Source organism: Ixodes scapularis, unplaced genomic scaffold (genome assembly GCF_016920785.2).
Source record: "Ixodes scapularis isolate PalLabHiFi unplaced genomic scaffold, ASM1692078v2 PGA_scaffold6__148_contigs__length_123643588, whole genome shotgun sequence".
In the NCBI taxonomy this organism is placed as follows: Eukaryota; Metazoa; Arthropoda; class Arachnida; order Ixodida; family Ixodidae; genus Ixodes; species Ixodes scapularis.
Window position 1 is genome coordinate 43145429 of NW_024609881.1, and position 14134 is coordinate 43159562.

General features: G+C 44.1%; 1 protein-coding gene across 1 annotated transcript in view; it reads left to right on the forward strand.

Annotated features, from left to right (window-relative positions):
* Positions 1-14134, forward strand: part of LOC8033073 (apical endosomal glycoprotein) — a 142165-nt gene that overhangs the window by 101978 nt on the left and 26053 nt on the right. The window contains exons 29-30 of the mRNA XM_040210497.1: positions 7081-7171; positions 8666-8779. Of these exons, the coding sequence (XP_040066431.1) occupies positions 7081-7171; positions 8666-8779 (205 nt within the window). The remainder of the gene's footprint in view (positions 1-7080; positions 7172-8665; positions 8780-14134) is intronic.

Sequence of the window (14134 nt, forward strand, 5' to 3'; positions counted from 1 at the left end):
TGAATACGACATGATGCGCACCAGCGGAGCCGGTTGTAAGCAGTCACGAGTGGTTTAAAAACCGGTTGTAGCGCAGTCGGTCGCAGTCAACGGCAAATGTGTGAACAAGACATCACGGCCCATTCTCACTTAGTGCTGAGCGATAATAGGATAGAGGAGATTCGCCCTGCGTGAGATGAAACTGTCAACACCTTCTATGATCACCGAGAGAATCAGTCCATTCGTCACATTCCCATCGTCCCTGAAAAACTTGTTAGGGGATAACTGGTCACACCGGCCCCCTGGATCTAGGCACTCTGTCGAAGAGAACACATGTCGCAGGGAGACGATCGTCACCGGAACACTCGTCACAATCTGGTCTTTCTTGTGCTGCGATCAGGGTCAACCTTGATTCACACGAAAGAACATCCATGCCCGGAAATAGACCTATATTAGAGCGCAGCTCTTAGGGGCCCGTTTCCGGCTTGAGCGGCGTCGGCGTCGCCGTCGCCGTCGGCGTCGCCGTCGGCGTAACCGCGCGGTGCGTCATGGGAAATATCCCATAATGCACCGCGCGAGCCCCCCACCAGGGTCACGTGACCTCGTGGGGGTCACGTGACCCCCGAAGTCACGTGACTCCCCTGAGGTGACCTCGTGGGGGTCACGTGCCCCCCCGAAGTCACGTGACTCCCCTGAGGTCACGTGACCCCCTCCTCGAGGTCACGTGACCCCCCAAGGTCACGTGACCCCCGCCGATGTCGCGTGACCCCCCGATGACGTCATCGTCACTGATGACGTCACCGGCATCCACATCGTCATCGTCATCATCACAGATGACGTCATCGGCATCCACATCGTCATCGTCATCATCACTGATGACGTCACCGGCATCCACATCGTCATCGTCATCATCACTGATGACGTCACCGGCATCCGCATCGTCATTGTCATCATCACTGATGACGTCACCGGCATCCACATCGTCATCGTCATCATCACTGATGACGTCACCGGCATCCACATCGTCATCGTCATCATCACTGATGACCTCACCGGCATCCACATCGTCATCGTCATCATCACTGATGACGTCACCGGCATCTACACCGTCATCGTCATCATCACTGATGACGTCACCGGCATCCACATCGTCATCGTCATCATCACTGATGACGTCACCGGCATCCATATTGTCATCGTCATCATCACTGATGACGTCACCGGCATCCACATCGTCATCGTCATCATCACTGATGACGTCACCGGCATCCAGATCGTCATTGTCATCATCACTGATGACGTCACCGGCATCCACATCGTCATCGTCATCATCACTGATGACGTCACCGGCATCCACATCGTCATCGTCATCATCACTGATGACGTCACCGGCATCGGCATCGTCATCGTCATCATCACTGATGACGTTACCGACATCCGCATCGTCATCGTCATCGTCATCATCACTGATGACGTCATGAGTGACGTCACTGATGTCGTCACCGGCATCCACATCGTCATCGTCATCATCACTGATGACGTCATCAGCGACGTCACTGATGACGTCACCGACAATCGCATCGTCATCGTCATCATCACTGGTGAAGTCATCAGTGACGTCACTAATGACGTCATCGGTACCCGCATCGTCATCGTCACTGATGACGTCATCAGTGACGTCAGTGATGACATCATCGGCATTGGGGGTCACGTGACCCCCAAGGTCACGTGACCCCCCCCCCCTGGTTAGTTTAACCCCCCCCAGTTCCCTTTCCTCCTCCTCCTCAAGAGCTGCGCTCCAATTCGGCGTTACAGGGAGTTGTAAGCGGCTTTCATTTCTTTTTTGTGTTACCAAGAAATTATATTTGCATCCGACTTAGAAATGCGCTTAGGGCGTATGGTAATTGGCATGACTGCGTTTAGGGGAGTTTAAAAATAACGAATCATAAACTTGAAGCTTTGATGGTGATGTATCCGTTATGTTTGCGCCAATCTACCACGAACTTTGGTACACACCTACAAGAAAATGCTGTTCTGAAATTGATTATGTATGTAGAGATAACTACTCAAAAGCAATCGATTACATTTCTCGAGTCCGTCAGTAATGTGGCCGTTAAGGGCAGTCATACTCATATCCGGGCTAAAGGAGACCACTCTACTAAGGTACGCCAGCGCATAAAAAAGTCGTTTAGATGTATTTGTTTTGTTTCCTTTATTGCAGAAGGAAAGTGTGCACGTCGTTTACTTGTCGTTTCGTCTACTTGTTTCCTTGTTTTTGAGTGTTTTTTTTTAATAAGTATATGTCGCTGAGTGCAGTGTTCCAGTAAACAAGATGAAAATAAGCAAAACAAATTTTGGGAAGGAAAGAATGCAAGAAAAATCAACTTTACCAATGGACAAGTAAAAAACATAGGAAATCAAAAAAGTGTTTATTATTCGTAGGAAAGCTCTTTGCTGTTTGAGGCGAGAATTGGAGTGAAATGTGAAGGACAAAGACACATAGAGCAAAGTTTCAAGAGATATACATTCATGTGACGTATGCCATTGTGCGAACGACACACGATTAGACTTGGTTTCGAGGTGCACGGGGCTGCATTTGCCCTCCATAAATGGTTAACGGATTTGCCTGAGCGCTGGATTTTGCTGGCGAGGAAGAAAGAACGGAAGAAAAAATATTATAATAACAAGAAAGTACGTTGGAATATTGGTGGAAAGGGACTGGAGATCGAAGCCTGACAATGCACAAAAGGATGAAGTAGATGATTTATCGAAATACGTAATTTATATTAAAGCTTAAAGGGAAGCGGTGTAAATGTCTCTAGGGAAAGTGGCGCAATCGACCACCCTATACAAGGGATACAACCAATATCATCATCCACGCATCGATACACTATGATAGAAGACACATGCTAGCTGGAAGTTTTCCGGCAGTTTTCCCAACTCCTCACAGTCGTCCTCACGTCGCCCTGCAAGAGAACAGTGCTTGGCTGGGGACACACGAGCATGGAGGGCTCGTTCTGCCACAGGCAGAGTCGTTCGTCACAGTTAAATTAGCAACAAATGGCTTTCATAGGCAAAATTTTGACATTCCATCGCGTTTCGACGTAGTCTGCAGCGATGCACCGCAAAAACAACCCTATGTTTGACTTTGTTCGTTTTTTTCTTGTTTTTTTAGAGCGCAGCTGTTAGGCGCCCGTTTCCAGCTTGAGCGGCGTCGCCGTTGGTATCACCGCGCCGACGTTTCGGCATGGTGATGCTTCGGCGTTGTGCCCAAATGTCCTCGCGGGGTCACATGACCTCAGGGGGGTCCTCAGAACACGTTGAGGGAAGTCCCGAAGGGGTCTCGTGACCTCAGGGGGGTCACATGACCCCCTTGAGGTGACCCCCGTGATGTCACGTGACCCCCGTGAGGTCACGAGGGTCACGTGACCTCACGGTTACGCCGACGGCGACGCCGACACCGCTAGGATTGAGGAGTGACAGGCAGGATGAGGAGGTGAGGAGGAGGGAGGAGGGGTTATACCCTCCCCTCAGTACCCCTCCCTCCTCCTCCTCAAGGGCTGTGCTCTAGTTTGGCGTTACAGGGAGTTGTAAACGGCTTTCATTTTTTTTTAACTAAAGATAACAAAGCGACCTTGCCCATCGAATTCAACTTGATGCCCCTTTTTTCCAGGTATTGCGAACCGTTCTCGGAATAAGCATACTCCGGAATGTCGCAAAAACCTTATCATACAATTTTGATACATTTCTGGAATCCGCTTAAGTAAAAAAAAAAAAAAAAAAAAAAAAAAAAAAAAAAAAAAAAACATTTGGTTTTTGGTTTACCAGCCTTTAAATGCCTCATGCTTGTTCTGAACCCCGCTGATGTAATAGGCCCTTATTTTTCAGAAAAACTGATGCCGCACACTGATTCTCGAAGAAATGCGTTAGCATTCACCGCATGGGTTATATATAACAAAGGATGGTGAATGCAGCCTCTCGGAACTTTTCCGTCGGCCAAACTTTCCCGACAACCCTCTTCTCCCTGGTTCAAGCAGATCAGGGCACTGAGCGTGTGCATAAAGGACGTGCGGATGATGCGCAGAAATAGACCAAGAAATCTTGTTGCTGTGCATATTTGTGCATACAGGGCCTTTGACGCCGTGCGGTTAGGGCCTGGTGACATTGTAAGACGGCTGTGAGTCAAAGACGGCGTGGCAGGCTGAAGAGCGGAACCACCACTCGTGAACGTGAACGGGTTTCCGCAGCCCGCGGCAGCAGCTTCCAAGGGCGTCCAATGCACACACCCGCACCCTGGTCGCTCATTTCGAGGTGTTAAGCGATAGGACGCCTAGCAACGGCGGCTGCACAGGATTGGCTGATTATTGAAAGCGACGTCGTGACGTTAAAACAAACAACCGAGGTGCAGTGGGGGACAACGGGACTAGTGCGTTCTTCGGCCGCCGGCGGGGCGCCGCTAGGCGGAGTGTACGGGGGATCCATGGTGTGTTAATTCGTGACAATGTTTTGTAATAAACCATCCGTAGAATGTCGCCGCGAAGCGGCCTGAACGCGGGGCCGGGGTGGGTTAACACAGGCCCCGGGGTCCTCTGCCGTCCCCCACGGTGCGGCACCGAAATTGACGAAGGGGGACGAAGGGGAGTTACGTCACGGCGTCACTCTCCATACCCAGCCAATCCAGTGCTGCCTCCGTTGCTATGAGTCATATCGCCATACCTCTCGAAATATCTACTCCACCGCCATCTGTAAGCGATTGCAAAATGTGTTTACTAACCAGTTTCCACAGCCAGTGGGGCTGTTGCGCGATCCAATTTCACCTTTGTACACTTCGAATAGGTGCCCTCCAAATCAGTCCAAGGTTAGCGCATGTACCAGGGCACTAATTCTAACACATTACAAATACCTACGCGCTGTTCCTTGTGCAATGAAAGTTTAAAAGACGCTCGTTGGGCGAGGACATATATATCAAGTTTTTTGCCGAAGCTCCGCGCCTAGCCTGTTGGCTCTCTCTCGCAGTATACAAATGAATGCATAATCACCAGTATTTGCATTTATTTTCTGCTCTAATTCAAGTCAACGCAAGATTTTCGGGGAATGTATGTTTTTGTTATTATTGTGTTTGTAAATCAAATTGTAGATAGTAAATCACGGTTTCGGATATTAACTGAACAACTTACAAAAACCGAAGTAAATCGATTTTTTAGAAAAAAATGTCAGGCGTCACGTATAAAATATTAAGGGCTACAACGAGTGATTCGTGTGACAAGTACTCTTGGATGACAAGAATTCATCGCACGCCGTGGCCTGTGACAAGTTAGCCAACCCGACGACTTCACCTATGACCACTTAGCGTGTAAGGATTGGGCTTGTGACTAGTTCTCCTAGACCCGGTCACCGATAGCTAGGGTGGAAAATAAAAATGAATATGCTTTAAATCAGGGTTTAAAGCATGATGTAAGTCGTTTTCTCAATCACATCAGTTTTAAACTGATGATCTAAATAGTATCTTTGCGGAAAAACAACTAAATCAGGGCATATTCGGCGTTTGATTATCATTTGACGCATTGTATGTGTATTTGATTTGTATTTTAATCAAAGGATCATGAAGCAAGAGACTTTTATACAAGGCTGTCCTCGAACAAAAACCTGCGCTTTTTTGAGAAAATCATGCGAAATTTCTTCCTACTTTCCACATCTCTGGACAGTTACGTAATACTCTGTTACAAGGAAATCAGAATGCTAAAGAGTAGAAAACGTAAAAAGTAAAGGCATATTGGAAACAAATAAAAACGCGATTAATCTAATAAATATTTCTAACAAATAAAGAAGTAAGCCAATTTTGTATGGCTAAGTTAACATGATGATATGGTGTTAATTAAACAATACCTTAGAAAGTAAAAATTTCAATAAACCATTTTTTCTCATGGATTTCAGTGATGGCACAGATGGACTGATCAGTCTTCTATGCTTAAAAAGTTATCTAATGATGAATACTCATGTATGCCATCTGCAATGATTAAATCAAACTAGTTTTATTTAAATAAAATAAATCTAATTTAAGTCAAATAAATATGTTTAATTTATATTTTATCGGGACTTTGTCCACCTTGGAGACGGCTGACGTGAATTTCTTCGCTACATTTAAGGGGGAAATCGACGTCACGGCTTTAAGTGACGCCAAGGGCTAATACCGTGACGTCACGTTCCGTGACCATGTCACGTCACGTCACGTCGCATGACGTCGTGGTGTCAGGTGACACTATGACTTGTAATTGTGACGTCAGGCCACGTCACATCAATCTCCCCTCTATATTCGGTGGGGAAATTTACGTCACGTCACCGGGCGTTCATATGTCATGTGACGTAGTCACGTGGGGAGACGTCATGGTATCAGTAGTTTGTTCCACGTGATACCATGACGTTACGTCATGTCGATTTTCTCGCATAACTTAGCGCGAAAAATGTATCGAAAAATATATCCTTCGGCACTCCTCGGAACGACTGTGTGATGTATTCTAAACAAAATTAAGCGTTCGTTCCTAAAGCATACGAAGCCCTTTAATAAATTCGATACAGCGAGAAGCAGAAGAAGACGGTAAAACAAGAGCTTGCGGGAACGTCACAACTCTGACTTCTGATTGGTCTGATTAGTGGGTAGGCCTAAGACAAGCTGCCTTTGTCTCCACTCCACTCGTCGAACGCGTTGGAATGCCAGAGCCAAACGGCGGAAGCCGGCGATCCGCGTTTTAACGTGTTCGACGAGCGCAGTGGAGAGAAAGGCAGCTAGCTTTAGGTCTACCCTCTAATCAGTCCAATCAGAGCTCGGCGTTCTGATCCTCCCTTCCCCTCAGTTTCTCGGCACATACATTATACGACTTGGGACATAAGGGTCGCTTGCTGATTTTTGTATTCACATCTTCGCTGAATATACACGTCTTTCATATGCGACTGCTTTTGTTGCTTGCTATTTTTGTATTCACATCTTCGATGAATAGACACGTCTTTTAGATACAACTGTCTTTTTTTTGCATGATCGAATTTGCGAGTATTGTTGAGAGTGACCGAAAGGGTAAGAGCTTGAAATTGGCGCATTTGTTCCAGTTTGTGCTGGAGGCTGTGCTGCACGGATCCACCCCGGCTGTCATAGCAGTGGATCAGATCAAAGTGACCAGCATGTGGTGCAAGAGCAAAAGTAGGTTTAATCGCTGTCGCTTAATTTGCTAATGCAGTACCGAATTTTACTTAAGATATTTTGTTTCTAGAAATTTATCATTCCTTCTTTAAAATCAGTACACAAAATTGCTACGAATTTCATACTTTTATTCAACATGATTGTACACTTAAATTATATTTTTAGTAAGATTTCAAAATCAAAAGTTTACCTTTTATTTAGTTTTGCCTTAGTACTTAGGAGTTCAGCAGTGTGATTCGCGGCTCGGCGAATTCTGATCACCATAGTTGTAATATAGATTACTTGGTTAACCAAATCGATTTCCATTCCCCGTACCTCTGGCATCTGTATCCACAATGAAAGCATCTCTGATATGATGACAAGAAACGTATGTTGTTGATTAAATATCTGGTGAATTTTTTTCTCATTCTGGATACCCGGTGAAACCAAAGCTCTTGAAGGCGCTTTACATTTTTATTTTTAAACTGTCTATACTCCTATACAAATATTCCTTTGGAATTCTGTTTTTTGTGTTTTTTTCATATGAATTACCCTATTCTGGGAAGAGCAAGGATCAATTGTTCCTTCTATGGTTAGGATGAAGCTTAATTATTTCTGATACCTAGCTTAGAATTTTAACGACACGTACAGTGTGTGGTTAAGTTTATGTACGAAATACCTAAAGGAAACACAACTGGTATATTTTTTATATTAGAATAGATAAGCAAAGTGAAATATGTGCACTGCGCGACACAGTTAGAGGCAACGGGGCATCAGCACATTTTCACAGATTACACAATCGGGTCAGTAATAAACATCAAGTTCATTACTGACAGTAATAAACATGAGTAAGAACATCAACTAGACTAGGTTTTAAAAATTTAAAGTTTCTTGAGAGTTAAATTATGTGAAAACTGGCGATTCCGCGTGGTAACTACATTGCACACTGCACATAAAATTACTTCAAGCTGTTACTGATACATGCACATTCAATTTAAACTATCCTTTAAACTAATCAATATATCTCGGCACCAAACAAAACTTAAAATTTTAATAAACTAACCATTCACTACGTTTCATCAAACAAAAAGCCCCTCCACTAATTTAGACAGAGAAGCAAATGTTGCTAATCATTAACCAAGTTGATCTACCAATGTCAACCACTTATCGGAGTTCTTTTGTTAAATGTGCGTGTGCATTTTTTTTTTCCTTATTGTAAAATGCCAGCACAGATTTACTCCAAATTTAAGTATATATGCATGTTTCGGGTAGGAAAATACAGTTACTTAAACTTGCTCGTAGCTATAAAGGGAATGCAAAGTACTTTGGAGATTTTTCAAGAGTTGTTATTTCTTCGGTGCTTGCAGTTTTGTTTATACAGCCTTGAGTAGTGTTTAAGGCGTTCACAGACGTTCTTTCAAACTTTTTCGACCTCTGCCTGAATAAACTAGTTGTAATCCTAACAACCATTTGTTATAAATTACTTTGACTGTCACATTCCTTTTTATGACATAGCGGTGTGCGATTTTGAAAACGACAACTGCGGCTGGACCCTGCACGACTGGGAGATTAAACGTGGCCAAAGTGGCATTCAACCAAGAATTGATTACACTACAGGGACTGCTTCGGGTAAGTTATCCATCAAGTTTCTTAAACATAATGTCAGGATATTGCTTGTTATGATGATAAAATCTAAAGCGCCTGCTCGAATCCTCTTTGTCACCCCCGTCAAAGTCATTCTTATATTTTTTTCTCGTTTATCCAAGATATCCTTTTAGTTGATTTTCGCCCTCTCTGAAGTATTTGTAATATCTCTCTAGATTATTACAACTTTCGTGTTTACCGTGTTTTTGTTTTAGAGGTACTCATCGCCAACTGAGTGCGACATAATTGTGCTACGGTTATCAAGACGTTTGATTATAGTTTTTTTTTGTTTCTGACTTATCTTTAAACAATACACCTTACTAAAATATAGAAATGAGGTTCTCATCACTCACTTAATAAAAGACATGAGCTCTATGCAGCAGCACTGAATCGCTCTTCAGTACTTTGGTGTTTATATCCTTCACGAAATTAGAAACCGCCGCAAGATGATGAACGTCATATATGAGCTATAGATAGCAAGAGCTGGAATGGTTTATCTTCTGTTATGTATATGTGTACGAAAGGCGGCGGCAAGGTAAAAATACTACTACTTTTCACTCTTTGACATCAAGGTGAATTTCAGTGTATAGAGTAGACATCCTTAACTCATTTGTGAAATTATATTTCTTGAGTACGTAGCCCTATTATTTGCTGTGTTTAGCGTTTGCGTGTATAAGCAAGGAGTTTCTAATCTGTTATATCCATGTCATCAATGGATTCCAATTTACCTAGCTCCAAGGGTCTGAAATAAGATGTGTACTATACACACTGAAATTCAGCTGAATGTCAAAGAGTGAAAAGTAGTAGCATTTTTACCATGCCGCCGCTTTTCGCGCACACATACATCACAGAAGATAAACCATTCCAGCTCTTGCTATGTTTAGCTCATGTTTGACGTTCATCATATGAGTTTTGACAAATTATGAGTTTGAAAATTCCCCTTAGAGAAACTTTATTCATAACAGAAACTTTGTGTAGATGACATAGGACAGATAAATATATATATATATAGAGAGAGAGAGAGGGAGAGAGTGAGAGAGAGAAATATTCATATGAGATTCTTGGCCATGGGTTCGTTGCGTCGAGTTGAATTGGACATGATTCAACAATATAAATGTAACAGTACTATTTACTTGAGCAAACTAAGCACAAACTGCTTTCAAGTTTAACCATTACTATCTGTACAGTCAATAATCATGGGATTTTCGTATTTGCGTCGTTGAATATTTTTCTTTAACTGCGGAATATTTTTCCGGTTTTTTATGTCACAGTTTTGTCGCTTTTTGGTGTCAATTTTTGATTTGACACAAGAATTAGGCGTATATCGCTGTCTACGTTGAAGGAAGCCGGACTGGGGTGTGAAATTTTCCAACCTCCAGGGAACATGCCGGTGGCCCGAATAGTCGAAAAACCTCTCAGTGCTAGTAAAAAAAAAAAAAAATAGACGAGAGGTATCGGTCCCGACGAAATTAGCAGCCTCCTGAAAGTTTCTGCGGTGGCTGAGTTCCCCGGGTCAACGCAAAAAAAAAAAAGGAAAGGAAAGGCAAAAAAGAAAAAAAGAACTTTTAGCCTTTCTACTTTGGTGAGGAAGGAAGAGCAGCGGAGCTGTAGCTTCTGTTCTCGGCGATGGCTTTCCAGGCGAACGATCTGCCCTTCCTTCGCAAACGAATCTGAAGCGCTCGACGCACGCTGCGGTTGCGGACTTATTCGCGCTAAAGCCCCTCGATATGTTTGCGTTTGTCGTGCAAGTAGCGTCTAATGCTCGAGTGCACGAGACCAGCGTCTCGAGCGGCCCTTCGAAGCGAATGGCGACGCAGCACCCGCTCGTGGCACTTGTCTCGCGCGGTTCCACAACAATGGTTCGCGGTACTTGCAAAAAAAGCCCTTTGTCAAGGGGCTTTAAAGGAGCTTTGCACCGATATTCAATTGGAATGTTTTTCACTTCACACGAGCTTACTGGCACTAGTGGGGCTCAAGGATGCTCGCAGGGAACGCCACTGGCCAAGAAACTCCTTTGTTGCGGTGTAATTTCAAGGACAAAAGCGATCATTCTCATTGAATTTCTCCTTTGCAAAATTTGATGACGTAACGTGGGGAGCGCAGTACACCCCGATGACGATATTTGAATGCGGTTTATAGATTGGACCCGAGCAATGCGTGGGCACTCGATTTGGGGGTCGTGATAATTACTAGCTCCAGAAGCATTCGGGTACTGGCCCGTGTCCAATCGCTGCAACGACGACAATACCCGAGCCATAACAATGTCTGGAACTCAGCTCGTGTCCTGTGCTTCGCCAACCCCAGCACGTGGCTATGATGAACATTGGCGGCCTATAATCGGCTCCAGATCACGTGGCCGTTTGTTCTGGCTGCGAGTTGAGGGGGTGAACGCTGCTCGTTTCTCTTCAATTTTTTCTGGGACTTCTATTGCGTGGGGTGAAGAACGAACGCGTGTTTCATAAGTCATCAACGTGACGGATCCATTCTAAGCGGCATTCGCGCAAAGTACGAAAATCATTGCATCGCCCCTTTAATTCACGCTGCTGTGTACGTCGCCGCTCCTTCCGCACACGGTCTTCTTCCCCGGAAGAAAGGGCACGCGGCCGACCCATCATGAGTCCAAACCGAGACTGATAAGAGCGTAGGAAACAAAGTGTCAAACAGACGAGGACGAAGAAGAAACACTCGTGATGTGCGCTGCGCTCGTCCCGCGTGTTTCCTCTTCGTTCTCGTTTGTTTTCGCGCTTTTTCCTAGGATGAATTCCCACGAACTCGCCCAACATTCATTCTTTTTTGGTAGCTGGAGAGGTTGCCGCCATCTATGAGCGACGGTGGCAGCCAGACTGGTTGTCTAGTTTCCGCCCTCGCTTATAGATGACGGTAGCTGTCCAGAGGTTCGTGTAGGTTTGTGTCGAAATTTCTTTGGTACCGGACACGATCCTGGGGAACCTAGCCCTTAACAGCTCTGCTGTAAAAAAAAAACCTTTCTGTGAAACCCGATTTTCTTTTCATTTTCCTATTCAAAGAGTTCAACTCGAGGATTTTTTAGCAGTTTCTTGAAGTTTACCAAAACGGCTCGGGGTATACTTTTACATATTTATCGGTGCATACAAAACAAAAGCACGAAACCCGAGTTATACTTCGAAATATTTGTATACTGGCACATCTCTCCCAGAAATGCCGCGTGTATCTAGGAGCCCCATTTACACGAAAGCTTACTTTAACGCTAAAACGTTTCTGCTCTGAACTCCGGAAAACGAAAGAGTGCGATATAGACCAATAATAAAAACGATTTCGTGGAGTGTGAACCTATCAAAAGGACGAATACCTTTCTAGCCTATTATTCTCTGCTCCACATTCAGTCCGAAAGCAGCCGCCCCAATCCGGCAGGAGCCAATCAGACAGCACCATAAGCAAAAAAAAAAAAGTGCAAGATCATCGGACATTGAACGTATGCAGGAATGGTTTAGGCGGGAATAGCACACGCATAAAGATGACGAGCGCCGTGACGATGCACTTTTCAGGCCGCTTGGTTGGCTCCAAAGCATGCATCGTGGTTTCGTTTGTGCTCATATTTAAGGCGAAACAGGCCATGCACGTTTGCAAGTATACACCCTCTGGGCGCCGTCATCTTGCTGCCTGTGTGGGTAGATCATGTGCACTTATCTCTATTATGGGGGGCTGGACAGAGCACAGCCGCTCTCCGGGCAGGGCGCAAGTGAAGCCACCAGAAGTTTTATACTTGTCCCTGAAGTCGGGTGTCTGCTGGGCTTCTTAGAGCATTCAGTCGATGCTTCAGTCCGTACTTTCCGTTGTCTTTGAGTGGGTTTTAATAATCACTCTCCGAAATAAATCCCCAAAATGAGGGATTTGAGCTTGGAACATATGGACACTTCATCAACTAGAATCTCAAATTGTTTGCATTGAATGGCTTCCCATGATACTCCTCCGGTCTGCATGCGCTCTTTCTGCGCAACAAGAAAGATCTCTTGAGGTGACAAGCGAAAATCTAGCGCCCTCGACGCTCTTCGAATCCGCACTCCAAAGGGTTACGAAGCCTGCCAAGCGCTTACTTCCGAAACAAGCCGCTTACTTCCGGTGGCTTCATACCTGTTTGCTGAATGCGCCATTCAGCCCCCTATAATGGAGATAAGTGATCGTGTGATAATCAGGCATTGCCAAGACCATGGTTATACGCCTCGGCAACGCTCGACTATATCTGACGAGCTACCCATACCGGCAGCAAGATGGCGGCGCCTAGAGGCCGCATATACAGGGTATTCCACGTAATTTGAGCCAAGACTTAAAAAGATGGGGTGCATTTTAGGAAGACTAAAGTAAAAGAATAACTTTGTTCGTTGTTTGGAGCTAGTCAGGCTATTTTTTTGCCCAATTAAATATTTAGTTAATATAAATTAATTTATATTTAAATACTAAACCTAGAGCAAACGTTTCAATGAGAAAGTTGTAGAGCGTCCTCAGAAATATCAAATTCAGTGTTTTTTTTTTTTTTACCCGGAACCTTCATAACTTTCTTTTAAGCCTTCAAAAAAAAATTTTCGAATTATGAAAAGACGAGTGACCTTGCGCATGTGCGCCTTGTATTGCTGCGCTATCAGCCGTGGCTTGAATAAACTAGGCCTCCATGCTGAATAGACCACTGTTGACTGGGTGCTAATAACAGATTCGCGTTTTTTGTGTTTTTTTTTTTTTTTTGATTCGGGCTTTTCTTTTTGAAGCTCGGAGAAACAAATTGTGTTTGAGGTTTCTTGATACAAAACACTGAATTGGACGTTTCTAAGCACACTGTACATCTTTCTCTTCGAAACGTTTGCTCTAAATTTAATATTTCGAAGATTGAATAATTAATCTTAATTACTTATTTGGACAAAATACAAAAAAATAGCCTGACTTTCTCCCAGATTCTACACTTTACTTTAAAAACTAAGGAATTACATTTACAATTACCCATGGCTAAATGTAACTAATTGCAGTTACAATTACACTTCCATAAAAGTAAGTGGCCGTTATTTCAAAAAGTAATCCGTTACTTTCGCGGCGTTACTTTCAACCTTTCTGCCTTAGGGTAAAAAACAAGACACAATTGTTATGAAAGAGCTCGTTGTTGCCGCAACTCGCTCTTTTGTGTCCCTGCTTGCTCACTTCGTTCTGGGCAAGCAAGCTGACGATATACGATTTGCTGCAAAAAATTAAAAAACAAGATTTTAGTTGATGTTTTAGGTGACATGAAGCACGTGTTTAGAGCCTTTAAAAAATGCCAGACCTTGCGTTTTGTCATTTCAGGTGACAGCTTGATTACGCTAGAGCTTGCCCTTACAG